A 23,785-nucleotide genomic window follows, 5' to 3' on the forward strand; every position below is an offset into this window, starting at 1 on the left:
ATCCAAGAGACAGAGAGAGAGAGAGAGCGTGGTGCGGTGTGGGACGTTAACAGCACGCAGCAAGGGCGAAACAAAACAACAACAAACACAAATCCAAATGGAGGGTGAGACAGCTGCAGCAGAAGCGGGGAACGCGGCCATGAAGGCAGCCGACAGCCATCACGCCCAGGAACACGGCGCAGGCACGACGACGACGAGCAGCACCAGCACCAGCACCCACAGCAGCGGCGCGGCAGTGGCGGCACCGGCAGCTGGGAGTGACGACGGAACAAGTAGCAACGGGTCGTCCGACGTCGCAGCCCTCCATCGTGAGTCGTTCTCTCCTCTTCTCCACCCCCCACCTCATTCAGCCAGACACCCACCCCCACACTCCCACTCATTGACAGATGGATGGATGCGCGGGTGGGCATTGGGGGGTTGCACACAGCAGCCAATCCCACCCACGGCAGCGGCTCTTTTTTTTTTTTTTTTTTTATTTTTTATTTTTTTTTATTTTATTTTATTTTATTTTTTATTTCTTTTTCACATCCCCGCCTCTGTCGCTTCAACGCTCCAATCGCCCCCCAGTCAACGCACCACCGCGTGCCCCCCCCATCCTCGTTCGTTTTGACGTGTCGCCGCTACTGTCCGCGATTGTTGATGCAAGGGCATCGCGATCGACCAGCTGTCGGTCGTTGTCATCCCCCGATTGCTCACCCATTTCTTTGACAAGCTGCGCATTCGCCGTTGTCGACCGGTGCTTTTGCGCGTTTCGCTGACCTCCACAAACACTCCCAACGCGAGTGGAACGACGGCGAGAACACTCTTTGCTGGTGGATTGCGAGGATCTGGTCGCGAAAACTCACACGAGACAAAAAAAAAACCAAAAAACCAAAAAAACCAAAAAATCCAATAGAAAATCAATAGAAAATAATAATAATAATAATAATCAGAAAATAATAATAAAAAAATAAAAAGAGATGGGAAGTGTTCTGCAAGTCATCCCAAAAAGCGAGTGCGTGGCGATCCATTGCAGACCTTCGATGTGGATTGTGTGTGTGTGTGTGTGTGGTGGGGTGGTGGATGCTGGAGCGAGTTTGCCGGATGGAAGGAGAGGGGAGTCATCACGCCCGTGGTGGTGGTGGTGCTGGTGGTCGCCCCGTTCCACCCCTTCGCTGCCCTCCCCCCCTCACCACGCTCTCTCCGGACTCGTTCTGGTTCTGAAGCAGAGGAATGGGGGAAGCACTTTGCGTCATTCCACTTGTCATGCATGCACACTGCAAGCTCGCTCACTTTACCTGCTCTGTACGTCCCCGCTTTTCTTTCTTCTTCCTTTTTTTCAAACCGCAGCCAACAAGCGGATGCGACTCGACTCGACGACGGCCACTGACAGCGGATTGAGCATGCCCACACTAGCAATGCCAGCGCCGATGCAGATGCCGATGCAGATGCCCCTGATGATGATGGCTGCTGGGACAACGACGACCCCAAATGGCTTCCACCACCCCACAGCAGCTGGATCGCCGACCGTCGTGCACCTGGCAGCACCCAACGCATACCCGCACCCGCACCTGCACTCACCAATGCAGTTCCATCAGCAGCACTCGAGCATTGCCGTGCAGAGCCCAAATGGCACCCTTCACAACAGTCACAACAGTCACAACAACGGCACACTCCCGCCGCTCCCGCCGCGATCCGCGGACGCAGGAACTCCGCGAGCCTTCTTTGGAAATATGGACGGACCCCTGTCCGCCCCGCTCTACCCAGTCCCCACGGCGACAAGCACGGCCACGCCGGGTCCCTACCCGCACCAGGGCGAGATCACTGCTGCTACTGCCGCCAGTGGCTCGCCGTTTGGCCGGCAACGGACCTTTTCAGAAACCAGCCTGGTTGGCCAGCCCATTACACCGCCTGCTATTCGTTCCTCTGGAGGACACGGCCCGCCCGGAACGCCCGGGTTTGCGCACTCGCCGCTGGTCCAGCCGTCGGCCATGTCTCCGACATCCGTGCACGCGCTCGGCGGCACGCCAAAAACCGTCACGTTCGCGTCTCCGAGCGTCGACTCGTCCTACGCCTCGAACGCAGACCCCATCAAGCTCAGCGAGCTCAAACAAAAGCGACGACGCCTGTCCATCAGCGAGCCGTCCAAACGCGTCCCGGACTTTTTGCGGGCGGCTGCAGCATCTGCGGCCACTGCTGAGGCAACATCGCCATCCACGTCTCCTCCTCCTCCTCCTCCTCCATCTGCCACCGCTGCCTCCGCTGCCGTGGAAGACGACGCCGCTACCACCACCACCACCACCACCACCGCCACCGCCGTTGCAACGACAGCCCCGACAAAACCCGCCGCTGAGAGTGCTTCTGCGGATGGCACGTCCCTCGCGCCCATCGTGCCTGCTCCCCGCCCCGCTTCCGCACCCACAGCTCTCGCTTTCTCGAGCGACGAAGCCGACCAGCCTCCGTCGTCTGCCGAGTCCTCTGCACCCAGCAGCGCACTCGCAGTGGACGCAAAGCGCGATGGCCTTTTTGCGCCTGCCACCCAGACAACGCACGAGTCCGCCTCACCCATCCCGATTGCGAGCTCGCTGGAGCCCGGCCCAGAAGCCATTCCAGCATCCCACGCTGGGACGGGTGCATCACCAGTCATTCCTCTGCTTGCACCACCACCAAGCATCACCCCTGGCAGCGTCACATCGCCGGGCTCGATTGTCGTCCCAATGATTGTCATCAAGGACGAAGCGGGCACCACCACTCAAGGCGATCTGTACGACTACAAGCCGTTGTCCGCGATGGCGTCTCCGTATTCCGAACACGCGGCGTGTGAAGCCTCCATGTTTGCGCGTTCGCCCAGCGAATTGGAGAATATTCTCGTGCTGAACGTCACCGAGCGGTGGCCTGATGCAGGTCTGACCTTTCCGCGCATTCGTCACTGGGCCCTCGTCACTCCGTGGAGTGGTTCGCGCGGCGGCACTCACAGCGCGAGCTCCGCCCTTTCTCGCGCAGGCTCTGCGAATGAACTGGGCGCGCCAAGTCAACTAGACCATTCCGAGCCTGGAGCGCGATCGCCGAGCCTGAGTGCTCGGTCCCCGTCCTCCTCCAGTGCCGCAAAGCTTGAGCCGCCGTCTCCATCTGGCGGGGCGACTCTCAGCAGCCCGCGAGACACTCCCTCGGCCGCCATGCGCCGTCGCCAGTCTGGCGTTGGCACGGGAGGCCAGCAGCAACAGGTTGCCAACAACGCAGCGGCCGGCGCGACGGACGCGACTCTGCTCGCTGCGTCGGATTCTGCCTCAGCCCCAGCGCAGCCACAGGCACCTGCGGAGCACGGAGGGGTGCCTGTCAACAACTCTGCTCACCCCAGTGCCAGCAGTGCTGATAGCCAACCCCCGCCGCCGCAGAGCATCCGCACGTGTCGCAGCAGCAGCAAATGTTCCACATGCATTACATGAAGGACGGGCGAGCGAGCGATATGGCTGGTGTGCCAACTGCTCCTGGAGCGAAAACTCGCAAAACCAAAAAGCAGCAGCAGCAGCAACAGCAACAGCAGCAGCAACAACAACAACAGCAACAACAGCAGCAACAACAGCAGCAACAGCAGCAACAACAGCAACAACAATTACAGCATCAACATCAACAACCAAACATCCATTTTGCGCCGCATCCGAATCAGCAGCACATGCAGTATCAGCAGCAATTTCCGCCACAGAACCAAGGATTTATGGACCAACAACAACTCATGTTGCAGCACCAGCACCAGCTTCAGCACCCCGATCAGCAACAACTCCAGTACCAGCAAATGATGATGCAACAGCAGCAACAGCAGCAGCAACAGCAGCAGCAACATCCCGAACAGCCGCTCCACCAGCAAATGATGCAGCAACAGCAGCAAATGTTTGCGCAGATGAATTACGGCAACAACGCGTATGCACCCCCGCAGACCATCACGCTGCTGGATTTGCCCACGTACCAGTTCATCGACGTGTACGGCCATACTCAAACAGTCTACGGCATTCCGCCAAACCCCGTTCCGTACGGCTACACGGGGCCAGACCACGTCCCTCCCATGACCAATGGTGTGGCCCACGCGCACCTCGGCTACAATGCCGAAATTGGGCACATGTACTCGATCGAACCGCCGCAAATGACAATGATGTACGAGCCAGCGCCAATTTCGAGCGGTCTGGAATTGCAAATCGGTCAGCGCATCGAGGCCTTTGATGCAGAGGGTGCTTGGCACGTTGCTCGTGTGCGCAGGCGAGACGTCGAGGACGCGACCGTCTCAAAGATTGTTCCTCCTGGTTCGTTTGTGCTGGTTCATTACGAGGGGTATGGCCCCGAGTTTGATGAATGGCTGCGAGTTGGCGCGCTTCGTCATGTTATGACAGCCCTGCACTTTGGACCCGATGGTCCCGAGGATGGTCAAAAGTGGATGTTGTCAAGGCAGCCGGTATGGATGTGATTGCGTTTTTTGTCTGTGTTCCTTTTGTGCAATTACTTGTTATTCTCTGACTCTGACTTTTTTGTTTGTTATTTCGAATGGGATTTTTTTTTGTTTCTGACAGTCCTCAAGGAAGGTCATAAGAGCAGAACAGCCCTCATTTACGACCGCGGCATGCTGTCTCATCGCTGTTCTTGTGATAGCAAGCGACATGTGCATCCCGAGCAACCAGATCGTCTTGCGCGAATCCTGCGAGCGATGGATTCCGAAGGTTGGTTTTGAGACTGGTTTGAGCAAGGCGAATCCTCAGTTTGGAGTGTGGAAATGCCGTGGTGCTCATCTGTCACCTCTTGGTCCCAGGCTTCCTGGATCGGTGCGCAAGGCCGTTCTCGCGAGAGGCCGCAACGGATGAGCTTGCCCAAGTTCACCAGCTTGCTCATGTCGAGCACTACGGCTTTATTGGAAGCGCGCCACCGGATTTGGAGACGATGGAATGCGGTGGCAAAGGTGTCGCATGCGATACCGTCTTCAACAGCGCCACCACTGGTCGTGCCGCGCGCCTTTCCTCTGGCTGCTTGCTGCAGCTGACATCGCTTGTCATTCAAAACGAAATTGTGAATGGCTTTGCCGTCATTCGTCCACCGGGACATCACGCCGAGGCCAACGAAGCCATGTACGTCAATGCATTCTTTGCAGCAGAAAAGTGTTTTTGCGGGGTTTTGGGCCTGACAATGGGGTTGTCAACTACATTTTCAGTCTCTCATTCACTCACATCTTTGTTTGTCTTGTCTCTGTTGCTTGCTAGGGGCTTTTCATTCTTTAATAACGTGAGCATTGCGGCCGCGGCCGCGAAAGCGCACGGCATGAAACGCATTCTCATTGTTGACTGGGACATCCACCATGGCAATGGAACTCAAAACATCTTTTACAACGATCCCTCCGTGCTGTATCTGAGCCTGCACCGGCACGACGACGGCAACTTTTACCCGTACACGGGCGACGCTGATGAGTGCGGCGCGGGCGAGGGTGTGGGTAAAAATGTCAACATCCCATGGCGTGGCAACGGCGCCATGGGCAACAACGAGTACCTGGCCGCATTCTACTATGTCGTGATGCCGATTGCGCGCCAGTTCAATCCCGAGCTTGTCTTTATCTCGGCTGGCTTTGACGCAGCTGAAGGCGACCTCATTGGCAACTACAAGGTTACACCAGCGGGTAAGTGGGTGTGGAGAAGAATCGGTTTGTTCTTGAGTGGGGTTTTGGCGTGTTGTGTCCTGACAGTTCATTCTCTCATTTCACACTTTTTGTTTCCTTGCAGGCTTTGCGCGCATGACTGCTTGGCTCAAGGAACTCGCTGGCGGCAAAGTGATTCTTGCCCTGGAGGGCGGGTATGATCTAAACTCGTTATCGACATGCGCAACAGCGTGCATTCGGGTGTTGTTGGGCGAACAGCCTCCGCCGATCCCGCCGAGTAGCAATCAATACGACACGCGAAATTCCAACCAGCCATCCTCCGCCGCCATCACGCTGCTGAAGCGCGTCATCAACATCCAACGCGAACATTGGTCTGAGCTGCGCATGCCAAGCTCGTTCGACCTTCCATACGAGCTGTATGAGAACACCTCCTCCGCCATGCCCAAGTCTCCTCGAGGGTCGCTTGGTCCCCGAACACGTCGCGGAGTCCATCCGCGAGACCTCGATTAATACGGGAGGATGGGGCTTTTTGTCTGCTTTAGTAATTTTTTTTTGGTTGAGGATGTTTGTGAATTTCTTTTGATGGCTATTACGAAGCGGGGGCTTTGTTTGGTTGTCCAGTCGAACGAGTGGAGCGTGAAGGTCTGGCTTGTAACCGAATACAATGGTTTAGCTTGTTCAGACAGCTTGCCCTGCTGATTGACAGCGTTGTTAGCAACGACATTCTCATCCAACCCCCAGCAAGTAACCGAATACAAAGAAATTATCAACCCTCCTCCTGGCGACTTGTACTGCACCCATCCACCCTCGCCAGCATCCTAGGTCCTTTCGAACCAGACCAACCAGCCATGTATGCGATAAGTGGCATCCCAAGAACGGCCTACTTTACGAGCCAGCTGCAGGTGGTGGAATGCATTGCGTTCTGAGACGGAAATCGTTTATTGGTTGAAGAGGTTGGGTGGCTTACTCACACAAAAAACTGTATCACTGCTCTCTGGGCTTGATCGACTTTGTCGGGCTTACCTTTTCTAGGAGGCTTTCGTCAATGTCAAGTTTCGCAAGCATACTGTTTCTGGCTTCGGCTTTGTCGAAGACCTTTTCCACATCGGACAAGTCGATCAGCACCGCATACAACGTGTCGTCGCCCATGATACGGTAGATACCGACGTGACGCCAGCGCACGTCTTTGTGTCGGTAGCCAAGCGAAGCCATGTGTTCAACTGCACGCGCGGCTGCAACCAGAATGGGACGACGTTCCTCATCCTCGCAAAGCCGGACATCCCCGACCATCTTGACATATGGCATGTAAATGGCATCATCAACGCTGTGGGTCTCGAGGAAAGGATTTGCAATTAGCGTGTTTTTGTGGCGGGATCCCCAGATCTCGCGCCAAAGCGCCGCCTCTCCTGTTGCGGACAATGACGATGTGACGCGCGGATTGCGCACCTTCAGGACACAGACACCGTGGTTCAGTTTGGTGTACGGGCTCGCAAGCCATGCATGGCCGTCACGTCCGCGACCGAGGTCAACAAAGCAGTAAACGTTGGTCGGCTTTGGGCCTCCAAAAATGTACCCAGATCGAACGACCTTGTTGGAGAAGGTGTTGAAGTCCAACTGAACGCGGCCATGCGTTCTGGTCTGTGTAAGCTGGTTGTTACTGTAGAGTAGGCACGAGGAGCTTTCACCGAAATGAGGGTGGAAGCGCAGTTGCGACAGGTGATAGGCCTTGAAAATGACGTTCTGCAACACGTTGACGAGGTCGGGATCGTTCCACTTGAACACGCGCGTGCGGATGAGGCGGCGCGTCGCTTCGCCTTGTTGAAACACCTTCGCTGAAGTTGCTGCTGGGTTGTGCACGTTGCCAAACGTGGGGACAACTTTGAGCGATGGCCACTGCGCGTCTGTCGTGACGGTTGCTCGTCTCTCGAGTTCAAGAATGATCTTCTTGAACTCGCCGACGTCCGAAACAGTCGCGCACTCGGTCGTGCAGGAGGGAGTGTCTTGAAGGTGTTGTTCCTGGTCATCGGCGAGCCAGTAGACTGCCCACTCGTGGTACGTCGTGAGGATGCCAAAGTACGGCACCATGCAAAAGTCCTCGTGAGGCGAGCGCAGGTAGTCGTACAGCTGGCCTTGCAGGTGCCCGAGGGTTGTATTGTGCTTGACAGCATCCGAATCGGGGTTGTTGTCCGACACCTCGCGGGGCTCCAAATCCCCACCTTTGCACTCATACATGCCTTTGACCCGGTGGGTCGTCGGGCACTTGACTTCAACCACGAGTAGCGGCTGTCCGTTCATGGTTGTGATGACAAAATTCGGTCGGATGGCAGGTGCCGAAGCGGCAGTCGCAGGGCCCGACGCTTGCTTGCCCTTCTTTTGGCTCATGAAAGATGGAGCAGGCGACGAAGAGGCGGATGAAGGATCAGCAGATGCCGGTTGCCTGCCTTTCCCTGCGCGAACGGCAGCAGCGTCTGACGGAAGAGCGTCCGATGTAGCAGCGGATGAAGGAGTATCAGATGAGGCAGCGTCGTCAGCTGTTGTTGTCGAAGGATGAGGCCATTCTGCCCGCATTTTGATAGGTAAACCAAGACTCAAATTGATGGTTTTCAGAGTCGAGTGCACGTCAAGATGCACAGATGCCTCAGAGTTCGCATGGCCACACTCTGCAAATGTCGGCCGCTCGGCAAGGTTGAGCTCAAAGCACCCAAATGGTTCGGCGGCCTGCTCACACGTGGCTGGTTTATGGTCCTTGCTTGCATGTGGATGCATTAACTTGGCCGCAATCATTGGTTGGAGTGACTCGGCCAGGCGGGCTTTAAGGAGGGCTGTAACGGAGGGAGAAGCGGCAAATCAACAGGTTAGTTTTTGGACTTCTCAGCTGTTTTTGGCGCCTTTTTTTCTTCTTCCTTTTTTTTTTTCTTTTTTTGTTAAAAAAAATGTCTTGGCCAAGCGCGAGTTCGTACCTTCAACCTCCTTGCGGTAGGTTTTGACGGGTCTCTGAATGGAATCGAGACAAAACTGGGCTGACATCGGGGTCAGGGTGGGAAACATGGTCAACGCGTAGTCGATATAGTCGTTCACCACTCCAACCGCGGTGTAAAGCGGCTTGACCTTCTCGACGACGCCCTCGACATCTGTCTTCACCTCCTTGAGTGAGAGGTTGGCCACAGCTTTAGCCAGCTCATCGTACTTGCGCATGACATCCGCAGGGTCGAGCGGCGGGGGTGCAGGCTCGGCAGGGCCCAGTGCAAGCGAGAAAGACTCGAAGCGTTTCAAGAAGTCGTCCTCCTCGGAGGCAGCAGACGAGTCAGACGGAGATAAGCCAGCCGCTGCAGCTGCGGGGTGTGCCGAGTTGGAACTGGAGGCCATCTGGAGGGAGAAGAGGGAAAATGAGTAAAAAAAAAAAAAAACGAAGAACAAAACGAGAAAACAAAAAATGCGAAACAACACCGATTGAAACAAGCTCGAAACGAAACTGCAGAAATCCTTGGAGATGAACGCGAGCAGCATGGTAGAAATTCAAAGTTGTTGATGCGCCTCCTGGTGAGAAAGAAAGAGCGCAAGGAATCCTGCCCTCATTTCCGCAGTGACGTAGATCTACCGAATGACACGCACAAATCAAAGAAGGTAAGAAAGCTCCTCAGACCCGGCATGAAACGAGAATATCGTAATTTAAGGGATAGATCTACAGTACAGACATCGCTGTCATTTATCGTGCCGGTCGCCGCCCACCTAGGGCGGGACCTGGGGATTGAAGCGAGGCGTGGGAGGAATTGCCGATCAGCTCGCGCTTGATGCTCCTTTTCACCAAAATCACCTCACGATGCACCCTGCCATGACGAATATGCCCACTCGACCCAATGGCCATGATTGTCGTCACGTCTTCTCAGCTGCTCATTCATCATTTTTACCCTTTTTTTTTTTTTTTTTTTTTTTTTTTTTTTTGGTTATGTTCCGTTTTTCCAAACCGCGGCCAGTCGAGCTCGACAGCAGCGACGACTCTGCCGCCCGGACGACGGCCACCGGCGGCAGCGTCACAGCCAGCACCAGCATTAGCACAGCCGCACCAGGAGGCGGCAGGGCGAGCGAGGCCGGGCACGGTCGAGGTGGAGCTGCAGGCCGTGGAGGAGCGACAAGGCAATTTGCTGCACACACATCGTCGACCGTCAGCACGGACAGCAGCAGCAGTAGTAGTCGAGACAAGTCAGCAGCAGCAGCAGCAGCAGCAGGAGCAGCAGCAGGCGGTGGTGGTCGGGCTGCGGGTCGGAAGGACGACGGCAATGGAGCAGTAGTGCCAGCTGGTATTGGTCGGAGCTGGAATCAGAGCGTCAACAACAACAACAACAACAGCAACAAGCCAGCGACCAGTAGTAGCACATCGCAAGCCAAGACCGCTACTGCTACGAATACGGCTGCAACAACTGCCACAACTACCACGAACACGACCACTGCGACAGTACCGCCAAGTACGAGCAGTCAGTCGACCAAAGTGATGCAGTCGTCGTCGTCGGCCAAAGCTGCCAAGTCGTCCAAATCTGGCGCGTATTCCACTGTATGGCACATTACGCTGCCACCAGAGGACGAATCAACAACCACCAAGACCAGCACTGCAGCAGTAATGCCGACGACAACTGGAACCACGGATACCGCTGCGAGCACGACTCCGCCGAGCAGCAAGGGCAGCAGCAATGGTAACCAACCTGGTAACGGTACCAAGATTGCTACCCAAGCGACCAGCACGAAATCTACCACGACGACGACGACTACTCCTACTACTACTACTACTACTACTACTACTAATGCTGCTGCTAATCCTACTGGTGCAATTGTACCGGCGAATGGAAGCCAGAAGACTGCAGACCGGAGCACCAAACCCATCCCGCCTCGGCCGCACCCCGTCAAGCCAAGCATTGCCGACCGCATTCGAGTCTTTGGCGGACTCGCTCCCTCTGAAAGTTCCAACACTAGCAACTCTACTACCGTTAAAAGCCATGCTGCAGACCAGATTAATGACGGTGGTGATCAAGATGTCATGGATGTGCTGCGAGCGCCGTTACATTCCCCATTGCAACGGTCGCGCTCGGACGAGTCTGCTCTCGGAAGCGAGCAAAGTAGCGCGCTATCAAGCCCCGAGCTCAGCAATAGCGTCAGCAAAGCTCTATATCGGCCGCCAGCACCGTTGCCAGCGGAGACCGTCGCGTCGCCTGTGGCCAACAACATCAACAACCACAATCACGCGTTCGGGCCAAAAGCTGTTTCGGCAGCAGCGTCCTATCCAATGATGCGTCCAGTAGCATCATTTTCACCTGTAGACGACACGAGCTCTGTCGCCGCCACCGCGCCCACGACTCCGGTTGCGCGCAACAGTGATCCGGACGCGCTGCTCGGCGCACGCCCAAGCGCTCGGAGCGGGTTGAAAAAATCATACTCGCTCATGTCAAAGCGCTCGACGCGGCTCTACGATTCCATGCGAATGCGCGCGAGCCGCCTGCCTGGAATCGTCTTTATCGACCACGACACTCTGCGCTCGACATACTCGTACGTGTCGCCATCACCCTCGGCGCTCCAACAGCTTGGTCAGGGTATCAATTCTCGCGAAGCCCTGCGCACATCGGCCTACATGTATCTCGCGTCATCGCCCAGCTTGAGTCGAACGACATCGATCAGCAGGCAACACGCTACCAGCGAGGACGCAACTTCCCTTGCATCGGGGTATGCCATGTTAAATGGGGCAGATGACGCTGGCTCTGCAAGACCAATGTCTATGCTATCACGCCGCAGTATTGCATCGGGCTACGCAGTGCTCGGCACGGACACGGACTCGCTTTCGGACGGGCTGCCAATCTCAGAGTGCTTTTATGCCCTTCCCACCTCGCCCCAGACGCGAGTTCCGCCTTGTTTCCTGTCTGGCTCGCTGACTTCCCGCGATCTCATCACCTTTTCCACCACGCTTGGCTCTGGCAATTTCGGTGTCGTGATGCGGGGTGAAATTCCTGCCTCGATTCTCACGGTTGCCCAAAGACGTCGCATGTCTCGATCGCAGTCACCGGCGATGCAAGCATCACCTGGATCGCCTGGCTCTCCTGTGTCCCCAAATGCACCGACGGGTTCTGCCGTTGCAAAGAGGCACCCGTTCCTGCACGAGGGTCTCATCGAGCTCAGCATTGCAGAAGCTCTCAAAGATGACGATGACGAGGAGGACAAAGAGGACGACAACGACCCGAGCGATCCCGACGACCCCATGGACACGCTGCGCTCGTCCGCGAGCAGCATCCCGCGCGGGTCGTTCTCGTCTGTTCAACATGCGGACGATACCCTCAGTCTCGAGTTGAAGGCCACGACGGTGCAGGTCGCTGTCAAAATCCTCAAGGAAGGCGCGGACGACAAAAGCAAAGATGACTTTGCCGAGGAGGCTGCCGCCATGGCCAAGTTTGGTCACCCGAACATTGTCCGCGTTCTTGCCTATTTTGCGGAATGCGAGCCCTATCTTCTCGTGCTCGAGTTCCTCGAGTACGGCGACGTTCGAGACCTCATGCAGCAATGCTGGGGCGACGAAGCAAACACCTCTGCGTTGCTGCCAGTGCGGGACGCCGAGTTTGTGCACATTCTCTCGCAAATCGCATCGGCCATGGCCTACCTGGCGTCGCTCCGTTTTGTTCACCGCGATCTCGCTGCGCGCAACTGTCTCGTTGGAGGTGGCTTGACGGTCAAAATCTCCGACTTTGGCTTGTCGCGTGCCCTTGACGAAGACAGCGACTATTATCTCGTCAAGACCCGCGGTGCACTGCCTGTGAAGGTGAGCCATTCAAAAAACGGGTTAAAATTTCGTTGCGAGCAAGGGCCGGGAAGGGATGGTGCGGGGCGTCCGAGTTGACCTTGATTGTTTTGGTTGTTTGTTTTTTCTACACGTGAAACAGTGGATGGCCCCCGAGTCACTCAAGTTGAAACGATTCAGCACTGCTACCGATGTTTACGGAATGTGAGTTTTTTTTGGTTGAAAGGTTTTTTTTTTTTTTTTTTTTTTTTTTTTTTTTTTTTTTTTCGTTTTGTCACGCAACTTGCTCACCAACAACATTCGTCATATCGTTCTAGGGGCGTAACCATGTGGGAAATCTACTCGTATGGTGCTGCGCCATTCAAAGACATTCCCCCGTTTGAAGTCATCGACCTTGTTGACAAGGGCAAGCGTCTCGATCAACCCGCCGCTTGTAGCCTTCAAATGTAAGAGTATTGCTGGAACGCTCGTGTAACGTCCCGACGCTGTGGTTGATGCTCATGGTATGGCCTCTTTGACACAGCTACTCCCTCATGCTCAAGTGCTGGGAGGCCGATCCAACACTCAGACCGTCCTTCGACGACATTGGGCTGTTCCTTCGCGGAACGCAGACAGCCGGGGCGGCCAGTGAGATCCGCGATCTCGGCAAGCTTTTAGCTGACATCAAGGCGCAGTACCAACTGGAATCCGGAGGAACGCAATAGCCAGCTCGTAGTATTTTTTGATTTCATTTTTTTTATTCGTTCAAAAAACAACCTCTCTTCAAATTCCATCCCTTGTTGCCCCCCCCACACACACACACACACAGTAAATCACATAAAGCTGACATTCATCTCGTTCGGATTGGTAGAGTGTAGTTGAAAGGACGCGGTGCTCGTTGGACTATGAGCGGCTTGGGTGTGAACCACTTTCTGACCAAACCGAACTCGCGGAGTCGCTCGAACCGACCCCGGCGCATTCTTTGAGCCAAACGAGCTGCTAGAACGAAGGATACTGGCGGGTGCTTTGACTTCTGTGGCGTGAAACAAATCAAAGAAGAAAAGGAAAAAAGGAAAAAAAAAAAAGAGAACGACAGAAACAAACAAACAAAAAAAAAAAATACAAATAAAAAAGGCAGCGCAAGGTGCGTTGAAATGAGTCAAACTCCCTGGAAACAATCGTCTTGCACTGTTACAGAAACGTACCAGATGGTCGATACGCTGGTTGGGGACGAGCAGCCGGGGTAGACGGGAAGAGAAAGCTGGTGGAGCCGTGGTCTTCCACGTCTTCATCGTTCGTGTTCAGATCCAACGTGACATCTGCATCACTAAACATGCGGCTTTGAGCGCCAGCCCAGATCCCGTTATTATGATGAGTGATCAACGATTCGTTCAGAGATTGTGCCTTCAGAATGTTGTTTTCTCGAGGAGAGCCGATGGGAAGCAACGATACATCCAGCAACGATCGAGCTGCAGCAGATGGGTGGGCGCGCACCGACGAGGAGCTAGAGAACATGGCCTCGGAGCGTGCGGGTGACGATTGCTTGGCGGTACGAGCTGGATGTTCAAAGTACTGCGTGGAAGTCGTCGGAGGTAGAGACGAGTTGAAGTTGGCAGGGATGGCGGTGCTTCGCCCAGGAGAGGAACTTGCAAAAGACATATCCAGCAATGTTCTGGCGGGAGGAGCTTGTCGGGGTGAAGCAGCAACGACATTCGATTGGCGCAACGTTGAGCGCGAGGTGGTCGTGGACGCTGCTTGCTGCGGCTGGGACGACTGGAATCTGAGCAAACCGGGTGTGGCAAACAGCTGCTGTCGGATTCCGTTGACGTTTTCGTCTTCCATCGAGCCAGCGGATTGGTCGAGGTTGTTGAGTGAGACCTGGTTCTGGTTCTGGTTCTGGTGCAGCGAGGAGAAGGAGGAAGAGTTTGCCGTTCCCAGTGCAGGCGCGAGCGACGCTGCAGGATTCCGTTTGGCTGCCGCCCACGAAAGCAACTCAGCTTCGACGGTTTGGAGCCGTGATGCAACATCATCGGATACAAAGGCATCCTCCTGCTCGTCTTCTTCCTCCTCCTGCTCTTCCTCTTCCTCGTCCTGCACCTCCAGCATACTTCCGTGGAGCAAATCCTCCGCGGCATCGAGTTCTTCGTCGTCGTAATGAATTTCAGGCATGATGCTCATGTCGTTCAGGTTTGTCGCGGCCATGGGCGAGCGATGCGCGTCCCCCGAGCCCCACGCTCCGGGCGATCGATGCGACATTGCTGACTGCGGCGTTGACGACGCTGCTGCTATGGGAGAGACATCTGGCTCGGGGAGAAGCTGCAGCACGGTTGAGCGCACATCGTCCCCGCGAAGTTCCATCTCAACCATGTCGTCCAGACCCGCTCCAGGCAGAAGATCGTGCTCGACGATACTGTCGGCAGAGAATTTGAAGGAGAATGGAGCCGCACGCGATGATGCAGATGATGATGATGCAAGGCCTGATGCAAAAAGTGGCGTTTGAGAGGACTGCGCGAGCGGCGTTTGCTGTCGCGAGCTTGCAAACATTCCAGGTCGCTCTGGAGTCTGCTCTGCTGCTGCAGACATGGACAAATCATCCTCTTGTGGCAGGATGGAAAAGTTGAGCGGTGCAAATACGTGATGCTGTTCCTGCGCGCCCTCGTCGGCCAAGTCTTCCTCGTCAGGATCAGCCTCATCCAGTCCGGCCTGGTCAGTATCAACCTCGTCCTCGCTGCCGTCGTGAACCGCTGTTGGACCAAAAGAAAGATTTGGGGTGCTGGAAGTGGTTGAACGAAGAGCGGGCTGCGACAACAGGGAGGTTTGGACTTTTCCAACGCCAATCGGCGACGGTTTGCTGCTGCTGCTGCTGTTGCTGCTGCTGCGACCGCCAAGATTCTGCGTGAGGCTGCTGCTCATATCATTCTGAAAACTAGGTCGCTGCACACGTGCGCCGGGGGTTTTCGGAGACAATTTCAACTGGTTTGAGCGTCGGTGAGTTGGTGGTGCAGCGGGAGTCGTGACAGAAGGTTTGAGCGCGACGGCCGTAGCTCTTCTACAGGTCGAGAAACACAAAAGCACCATTGCACCGTGAGCCATTTAATTTGCACGCTCCAACAAAAACCTCGCCCAGCCACCTGCTGAAACTGCAGTACTGACTTTGATGGAGGTGTGCGGTCTGGCAGCAAACCGTGCGGAAGTCGTTGGACACTGCTTTCTCGGAGTCGATCCAGCTCGCTCGAGGCGTCCGTTCTCAGCTGCTGCGCGTTGGCGAGGTGAGCCGAGCCGATCTTGTTGAGGGTTGCGAGCGTCGACAGGGTCGTTTGCAAGTTTGGCATCAGCGAGTCCTTGGTCCCAGACGCTGCACGAGCCCGCTTGGCAGCCGCCAGCAAGTCGGCCAGATACAAGTTCCAAACCTTGACCAAGCTCACCAGGTTGACATTGTGGCCAGAATCGACGACTGTGTCCAACGAGCCCTGCGAATTGACGCGAGACAAAAAGCACAATAGCACAGTTATTCGTGGTTGGTTCATTGCGTGTGTGGCGATGCGTCACAAAAAGACATGCGTACATTTTGGATGTGCGGGCGCACCAAGCTGGCCAGCCGTTCGTCCATTGTACACGGCAGGTCGCGGCTGTCAAGCGAGTTGGAATTGGCCGTACCGCTAACAATCGTTTGAAGCATGCCTGGAAGGTCAAGAAAATTGAGCGACCGCGAAAAAAACAAACAAACAAAACAACCAACAGATTCGTACCTCGATCGCTCGCAATCTGAGCCGTCGCTGTATCAAATTTGGACCAGAATTCACGCACAGACGCGAGCTCTTGCTGGCGCTCAAACGATGCCATATTTGTTTGGTCGATTTGCGCGGCAGCAAGTGTCATTCGTCGATCTCGTCGCGAAGCTCGGACTTGAGCAAGTAGCTTTTCCTTTTGAAGATGGAATTTGTCATCAGCCGTAATCTAGTATCAGTACCTCTCTAGCTGTGTCATCCACCTGTGTGTCAAAACTAAGCGTGATTTTGCTTACTTTCTCAGTCGTTAACGCTCCAAGCTGCTGGCTCAGTTCGTCAACATAGTCGCGGCAACCCTGCTGCGCACGAGCACTCGACTCGTGCTGGGTCTGGATGATTTCCATTTGTCGAGCAATGTGCAGCTGCAGTTTGCAAAGTCGAGTCAGCACAAAAAAGAGAAGAAAAGTTGTTTCAATCGGCAACCGGATTGTTGGGGCAACTGTCCAAACCTGCAATGCGCGTTCGGATGCTTCGAGGAGTGCCGGATTTTTCGGGTCCAATGGACGCACCACTGGTACTGTGAGTGGTCGTATTCGTAAGATTCGAGTGAGAGCCAAAGCGAAAAGCGACAAAGGGTCGAGCGGGTTTGGAACAAACCGTCGACCCAAACCCAAAAAACATGCCGTACCTTTGCCTTGGAGCCGTTGCTTGAGTACAAACGAGGAGAGCTTGAGCACGAGCCAGTAGAATCGCTCGCCTTGCGGGGCAAGCAGCAGCGACGGCGCGAGTCGTGGCAGCTGCGCGTCGGGATGCGCCTCGTCGATGCGCGTGAGCCAAGCCATGACGGCCTTGCGGAAGTCTTGCTCTTGCTGCTTGTCGCTCACGGGATAGCATCCACGGAAAGTCTGCAGCCAAATCAACCGCCAAATCAACAGAGGAGTCAACGTCACGGAAACAAACAGCATCGCAGCCATGCACGGGGTCGTAGAAGAGCAGCAACAAACACAAAAGGAGGGGGAATAGAAGAAAAAAGCGCGCCAAAATCAAAATCTGAAACAAAAGGTTCGAGTATCAGAGCGAGGCGAGGCGAGGCGAGGCGCCGACGCTGGACGCTGGGCTTTCTGGCAGTCTCAACAACAAGAGAGTCATAAACAGACAGCCAAAGCGACGGGTCGATGACGTGGGAGAGGAGAGTACGAGAGAGCGAGAGAAAGAGATGGAGAGGCTTGCCTGTGTGGCGAGCGGCTCGTTCAGGGCGCCAAAGACAAGGCGCAGGACAATCTCCATGCCTTTCTTGTTGGGAGTGTCAAACATGCCGCGATGGAAGGCGATGCGGTACTGGGACTCGAGCTGAGCGGCGTCCAGGCCCAGCAGAACGAGGTTGTTGAATGCCGTCGACTTGACTCGCTCGCTCCAGCCAGGCGAAGTCATTTTTCAAACAGATTGAGAACTAGCGCTTTACGCTCGGTTGCAGTCAACGAACACAAAAAGAAAAAAAAAATCAAAATAGTCGACTATAACAGCGAAAAAACGAGAACAAGTGGAATTTTGTTTGGACCAAAATGGATTTGAACTTTGAATTGGCAACGCTCATGAAGCAAAGCTTGGATGATGTGGAAAATTTCTTGCGAATGTAAAAAAGAAATGGGCAATGAATAGAACGATGGGAGTGGAAGAAGAATAGAAAAGAATCGGGGGGAAAAAAGCGCAGGAGCAATCCAACAGGGCGCTCAGTCGAAGGCAAACAGCTCCACTTGCAACAGTCACTCCCAAAGGGCTCGAAAGCCAAGGGTGCAACGTCGCAAGCGAAAAGCAGCAAGCCAAACAACCAAGACGCCTCTGCTGGAGTGCAGGCCTGCGGGGCTGGGCATACCGCCAAGTGGCAGCCCGCCCGAAAAGAATCCTTCATCAAAAGGAAAGCAAAAGCAAATGCACAAAGAAGAACAAAAGGGAAGGAAAGAAGAACAAAAGGGAAAGAAAGAGGAAAAGTGGCCCAATAGTGTCGCGAAAACACTGGTTGATTTTCCAAAGGAGGAAAACAAGCAACCCAATTTTTCAACCAATCTGACAAGACAAGTCGAGAAAAGGGGGAAAGGAGACAAAAAGCCAAAACAACAACAACAACAACAGCAAATCAAACCGTTGTGCGACAACACATACGAGCCATACCAGGATGTGGCGCAAGATGACGTTGATTTGGCCATCAGAAGCGACAGCAAAATCGGGCGAGAGGGTCAAAGTACAAGGTCAGCAAAATATAGACACTCATACACAACGCACGTCAACATCCGATTTTGGCGCAAAACACAAGCAGCGAGAGAGAGAGGGAAAGAGCAAGAGGGAGAGGGGCAATCCACACCGAGCATCGTCCGAGCGAATCTCAGTTCATCAGGAGCTCAAAGGTGCGAGAAAAGGCCATCATGAAGAGAGGCAGAGAGAGAGGGAGAGAGAGAGAAGTGGGGGGGGGAGAGAAAGGGAACGAGAGAGCAAGGCTTTACCTGAAAGCGCCAAGGGTGTTGAACGCTTCGAAACTCGAGACGGACTTGGCTCAGCACACCAGGGTGCAACAGCCAAGCCGTAGTCGCTGTAAGAGAATGCCGGAAAGATGAAACATCTTTGCTGAGGCAAAAACAAAAACAAGCAAGCTCGACAGTGGCAAAGAAAAAAATGGAGCGAGGAGGGATCAGGGAGGGTGGGGAAGAGAGAGAAAAGAGGGAAGCAGTCGCGCAAGGTCGAAGCGCAAAGCAACCAGTCCCAACTCAAAGGCCAGAGGAAGAGCACAAAGTGCAAAACAGCATCTAGTCAGCAGGGTGGCAGGAGTGCACAACCACAGCCACGTAGAGCGATAAAGAGCCAGAGAGATAGAGAAAGAGGGAGGAGAGAGAGAGAGAGGAGAGAGAGAGGAGAGAGAGAGGAGAGGTCAACAAAAGCATCAAGACATCATTCGCAGATAGAAACCGAGAGCTCGCAGCGCGAGATGCAGGAGTCGCCGGAATTGATGGCACCAGAAGCGCAGACCTGAGAGCGAGGAGAGAGAGAGAGAGAGAGAGAGAGAGAGAGAAGTATGAAGGGACATCTGATCGAGCGAGACCGACGTTGAGGCAATGCGACTCCGTAAATGCTGGCACCAAATTGACAGGGGAAGTTGACCTTGTCGCGGGAAACACGAAACACCAACCAGTCCGGACGGAAACAGCCGTTTTTGACCAAAAAAACTCAGCAAAAAACATGAAACCTTCTGGGTATCAGCTTGAAGCAAGGGGGGGGGGGGAACTCTCCAACGAACCATCCGAATGTATCTCGAGCAGCCAGGAATGTTAGAAGCGCCAAATTGTCGGAAGTTAAGAGTTGAAGGAGGACGCGCAGCCCGTTGCCCAACAAGGGTTAACCAAAAAGAGCCAAAGACGAAGCAGTCCAGTCCAGCCAGTGGTAGCAGCATGCACATAAAAGGCCCACGCAAGAGTCAAAGCCAAAAAAGCCGGCTACAAGAGCACAGCACAGGGGAGGGTACACGAGACAAGAAGGGAGGTCGGCCACAAGATGGGTGGTTTGAAAACAAACTCCAGGTTCGCGAGCCCTCGTAGATCAGTGTCGCCGGGAAGCGGACAAGTGGGTGGGTGAGAGATGAGTAGTTGGGGAGAGAGAGAGAGAGAAAAGAGAGCGAGAAGGGGGGGGGTTGTGAGAGCGAGCGAGCAGGGTGGACGCATGATGGTACAATACAATCGTATGCAAACTGTCCACGATGGTGACGAAAGAGGAGAGCAGTGAGGATGAGGTGAAAGGGGGCAGAGAAAAGCGGCAACAGTCACAAACGAGGGTCAGTAAAATGATTGCGGAGCGCTGCAATCAACTGTTCCTTCAAAGAAACAATTGACGGTCTCAAGAAAACGCAAACCCAGGATTGGAGTGCTCACCTCTGCAGAACGGGAGGGGCGGGAAACGACTTGAGGTCATGGTCGAAAGCTGCAAAGCGACAGAACGCTAAAGCACAGACAACCGAACATTGCATCAAGCAAAAAAAACACATCGCTGACATGGCCACAAAACCAGCTCACTACACGACATACGCTAGGCATGCACGTCTCGAGGAGAGGGGAGGAAGGCATCTGTGTCAAGGTGAGATGGCAAATGTGGAGAGAGAGAGAGAGAGAGAGAGAGAGAGAGAGAGAGAGAGAGAGAGAGAGAGAGAGAGAGAGAGAGAGAGAGAGAGAGAGAGAGAGAGAGAGAGAGAGAGAGAGAGAGAGAGAGAGAGAGAGAGAGAGAGAGAGAGAGAGAGAGAGAGAGAGAGATATGACGACGCGGAGCGCAAAAGTGCACATCACACAAGGTCGAGATAGACAGTGGAAAGTGACATCAAGAAAAGGGGAAAGGAGCGAGAAAGGGAGCATCAACTTCAAAGAAGGAGCAAACCAACTAGGTCGCAGACAACAAACCCAAACATGAATATCAATCCAGAAGAAGCGGAAGCCAAAAAAAGGGGGAGAAGAAACCCAGGTTCGCTCGACAGACAAATCGACAAATCGACCAGAGCCGAGATGCTGCTTTTTCGAGGAAGGGACTCGCGCGCATTTTTTTTTCATTCATTCTTCTTTGCTGTTCAAAGCGGCGGATTTCGCCCAGTGAAGCTCGCGACACTCGAACAAAAGGACAGGCCCGAAAAGCACGCCGAAGAGCGATGGAGTCCGCCAGACCGATCAGGAAAAAAGAAACGAAGCCCACAGTGGCACCTTGGTGAGGTTTTTAAAAAATCGGCACGATGCCAAGGTTGACGGTAGAGCAGCCCAGACAAATCCGCAGAAAAAACATCACGTCACCGTAACACAAAGAACTGCTTGGAGGCGCATGACTGGAGCAAGGCAAGCATTTGAGGGGTTTCTTGATCACCGATGGGACGGGAGGAAAACAGGGAAGCATGTCATTTTGACGGGGCATAGCCACTGGTAACGAAAACCAAGGAAACGAGGAGTGGTGATGGGGAAGCGAGAGAGAGAGAGAGAGAGAGAGAGAGAGAAGAGAGAGGAGGGGGGGGGGAGAGAGCGAGCGAGAGAAATCCAGTCCAAGACGAGGGAACGGGGACAAGCTCCTGTAAAAGCACACGGGCATTCGAAAAACGGCACGAACAACAAACGCCAGACGAAAACTCAGCAGCGAGAAAGGCAGAGCAGACCGTTGTTGCAAAAAAAAGGAGCTTGACGAGCGCACGAAAATGCAGAATGCACACGATCGAGGCTTGAAAGACCCAGACGTCAAAAAGACGGACTGACTGGTAGGAGGCAGGGAAGCAGGGAGGGAGAGTTGCGTGGAAGGGGGGAGAGAGAGCAAAGTCGCAGCCAAAGTCGAGGTCACACGGGCGTTGCAGACAGAAATACAAAGGTACCGGACAATCCTTGAATGCCAAGCCGTGGATTTGAAAGGGCGCCACCGAAATAAAAGAGAGACGGCCGATCACTACGGACTGGAAGAGGCGAGGAAGGCGGAGGAAAAAAAAAGGACACAACAAAAACACAAAACACAAAGAGGCGGTCGCGCACACACAGGTCACAGAGAACAGCCGCGCTGATTTTTTTTTCCCGAGAGCACATCATCGAACAAAAACGATACAGTCTGACCGAACAGGAATTCGTCGAATTGCATTGCGACGGAAGACACCGAGGATCACCGACCACAAGCAGCTCGACAGGTTCGGAAGGGTGCATCTCGAAGGCGACAGTATCGAGGAATCCCTTCCGAGACGAGCCAGCCACGAGCAGCGATGCCTGGAAAGGATGAGTGGAGGTGGATGTGGTCAAATAAGGGGAGGAGCGAGAGAGGGTGGAGGGAAGAACGGAATCGATGGACCAAAAAGCATGGAAACTTGCAGAACGGGTGGTTGCAGAACGCGCGCAAATAAAGAAAACGTCGCAAATAACAGCTTCCAAACGTCGACAAACCGGTTCCAAGAGGGCCGTCCAGCATGATGGGATTGAAACAAGATTCGGCGGGCAAAAAACATGTCCATTGCACGAATGCTCGATGGAGTTGCGAAACGATTGGCCAAGCAGCGTCCTGAAACACGACAGATGGAAGTAGGAGGAGGAGGAGGTTGTTGTTGCAGACGATCCGAAACTCGATCCTCAAACGTGACGAAAGGCCCAAACCGATCGATTGTCCAACCAAGAGGAAGAGTCAAAAAATATTACGAAAACACTGGCTGATCTTGCATTTTTTTGCTCAAAAGGTGCGCTGGCCGGGTTCAAGAGAAGTTCTCGTCGTCCATGCTGAGGTGCGGGGAATTCCAGCTCTGATCTGATGTTTCAACCAAGGTCGAAGTTGCCTTTTGCTCTTTTCGCCAATAGTTGCGCGGGTTTTTGATGACTTTTACAGAACTGCAGGAAGGGGGAGAGGGAGAAACGCTTGACGGTCGTCGGCCTGAATGCTGCTGCAGTGAACGTTGAAGCGTCGACTTTTTGAACGGGAGAGGGCTGGGGCTTCTGCGTCAAAAACTTTGAACTCCAACAGAAGAAGAAGGCAAGCCTGGCAAGCTGATGATGGGTGAAGATTGGGAGCTGGATGAGAGAGAGAGGGAAGGGAGGGAGAGAGGGAGAGAGAACCGCATGGAGTCCAACAATGCAAAACGTCAAAGCGACGAAAACAGACAACGGAAAACGCCGCCCGAGAACACGCCGTCATTGAGACTTGAAGCGACAGTCACACGCGGATACCCCGTGGAGAATTGGAGGGCATTGGAATCGGTGGGGGGGGGAAGAGAGAGAGAGAGAGAGAGGAAAGATAGAGGGTTGAAAAATCTGGCGGCAAAAAAAAAAACAAAGCAGGAAAAAAAAAAAAGCAAAAGGCGCGTGAGTTTTCTTGGCAGCGAGAACAAAGCAGAATGAAGAAGATGATGATGAAGGAAGAAGGAAGAGTGAAAAGAAGAAGGAAGAGTGGAAAGGAAGAGTGGGAAATTCAGATTCAAATTCAAAGAAAAAGAAGAAAAGGGGGGGGGGAAAAAAAAAAGTTTTTTTCAAAAAAACGTCACTTTTTCCAAGAAAGCGCCATTTTTTTTTTTTCCTGCGTCATTGCATCACTTTTTTGACAGAGAAACGCGATGCAATCATGACAAGAGTGAAGAAATGAGCGACAGTCAGCGTCAGTGTCATGACTCGTACGCGAAGAGAAGGAAACACGAAAAAGAAGAGAAGAGAAGAGAATGGAAGGAAGAGAAAAAAGCGAATGGAAAAAAAAAAAGCGAACAGGACCGAAAAACAAAAAGTCACAAGGCGAAGGGGCCAGTGCGAGATGGCGCGGTGTGTGTGTGCCACAGGGGAGAGTGGAAGAAGAAGGAGAAGAAGAAGGAGGAAGAAAAAGGCGCTCAAATGGCAGAGGAAGAAGAGGAAGAAGACAAAGAAGACGAGAGAAAAAAAAGAACAGCAAAAGAAAAAGAAAAAGAAAGAAAAAAGAAGAAGAAAAGAAAAAAAATACCAAACCTGCAAAAACACTCCAAAGAAAACCAAAAAAAAAAAAAGAAAGAAAAAGACTGAGCATTTTTTAAATTTGGAAATCGAAAATGAGAACAAACTCAGACTCGCGAATTGAAAAGTCTATTCGTTTGCTGACTTGCTCTGGCACCAAAAAAGCTTGCCGAATCGAACATCAAAAACACGCAGCCATCGCAGTGAAAATGCAAAACAAAACACCAGGAACGACGCGTAATCGACGTTC

The 23,785-nt window shown here is 53.7% G+C and overlaps 4 protein-coding genes across 4 annotated transcripts; 2 read left to right on the plus strand and 2 right to left on the minus strand.

Moving 5' to 3' along the window:
- Nucleotides 1–97: 97 nt before the first annotated feature.
- CAOG_05354 (histone deacetylase) lies at nt 98–6,285 on the plus strand (the record flags this gene model as incomplete). The annotated part of the gene is made up of 7 exons (XM_004346989.1): nt 98–308; nt 1,330–3,314; nt 3,356–4,394; nt 4,539–4,685; nt 4,775–5,087; nt 5,220–5,629; nt 5,733–6,285. The coding sequence occupies 7 exons, from the start codon at nt 98–100 to the stop codon at nt 6,116–6,118; spliced, it is 4,491 nt and encodes a 1,496-aa protein (XP_004347039.1). The 3' UTR covers nt 6,119–6,285.
- Nucleotides 6,286–6,488: 203 nt separating this feature from the next.
- Nucleotides 6,489–8,974, minus strand: CAOG_05355 (hypothetical protein; the record flags this gene model as incomplete). Its single annotated transcript, XM_004346990.1, has 3 exons — nt 6,489–6,530; nt 6,632–8,430; nt 8,569–8,974. The coding sequence occupies 3 exons, from the start codon at nt 8,972–8,974 to the stop codon at nt 6,489–6,491; spliced, it is 2,247 nt and encodes a 748-aa protein (XP_004347040.1).
- A 565-nt stretch (nt 8,975–9,539) lies between these two features.
- CAOG_05356 (protein tyrosine kinase) lies at nt 9,540–13,217 on the plus strand. Its single transcript, XM_004346991.2, has 4 exons — nt 9,540–12,401; nt 12,523–12,584; nt 12,698–12,826; nt 12,904–13,217. Exons 1-4 carry the CDS (start codon nt 10,098–10,100, stop codon nt 13,082–13,084), a joined length of 2,676 nt encoding a protein of 891 aa, XP_004347041.2. The 5' UTR covers nt 9,540–10,097; the 3' UTR covers nt 13,085–13,217.
- Nucleotides 13,103–17,554, minus strand: CAOG_05357 (hypothetical protein). The gene is made up of 9 exons (XM_004346992.2): nt 17,318–17,554; nt 16,776–16,992; nt 16,597–16,664; nt 16,384–16,509; nt 16,109–16,283; nt 15,925–16,040; nt 15,513–15,829; nt 13,565–15,408; nt 13,103–13,392 (listed from the first exon to the last, which is right to left on the minus strand). Exons 1-9 carry the CDS (start codon nt 17,516–17,518, stop codon nt 13,193–13,195), a joined length of 3,264 nt encoding a protein of 1,087 aa, XP_004347042.2. The 5' UTR covers nt 17,519–17,554; the 3' UTR covers nt 13,103–13,192.
- Between the last annotated feature and the right edge of the window lie 6,231 nt (nt 17,555–23,785).

Source organism: Capsaspora owczarzaki (genome assembly GCF_000151315.2).
Source record: "Capsaspora owczarzaki ATCC 30864 unplaced genomic scaffold supercont2.8, whole genome shotgun sequence".
In the NCBI taxonomy this organism is placed as follows: domain Eukaryota; class Filasterea; order Ministeriida; family Capsasporidae; genus Capsaspora; species Capsaspora owczarzaki.

What these genes read in the sequence shown, in the direction of transcription:
- CAOG_05356 (XM_004346991.2), top strand. Translation starts at nt 10,098, where the DNA reads ATGCAGTCGTCGTCGTCGGCCAAAGCTGCCAAGTCGTCCAAATCTGGC. An exon ending in GCGGTGCACTGCCTGTGAAG is followed by an intron (nt 12,402 to 12,522) that starts GTGAGCCATTCA and finishes CACGTGAAACAG; the next exon opens with TGGATGGCCCCCGAGTCACT. An exon ending in GCCGCTTGTAGCCTTCAAAT is followed by an intron (nt 12,827 to 12,903) that starts GTAAGAGTATTG and finishes TCTTTGACACAG; the next exon opens with CTACTCCCTCATGCTCAAGT.
- CAOG_05357 (XM_004346992.2), bottom strand. Translation starts at nt 17,518, where the DNA reads ATGACTTCGCCTGGCTGGAGCGAGCGAGTCAAGTCGACGGCATTCAAC. An exon ending in ACGAGCCGCTCGCCACACAG is followed by an intron (nt 16,993 to 17,317) that starts GCAAGCCTCTCC and finishes ATTTGGCTGCAG; the next exon opens with ACTTTCCGTGGATGCTATCC. An exon ending in GAGCGTTAACGACTGAGAAA is followed by an intron (nt 16,284 to 16,383) that starts GTAAGCAAAATC and finishes CATCTTCAAAAG; the next exon opens with GAAAAGCTACTTGCTCAAGT.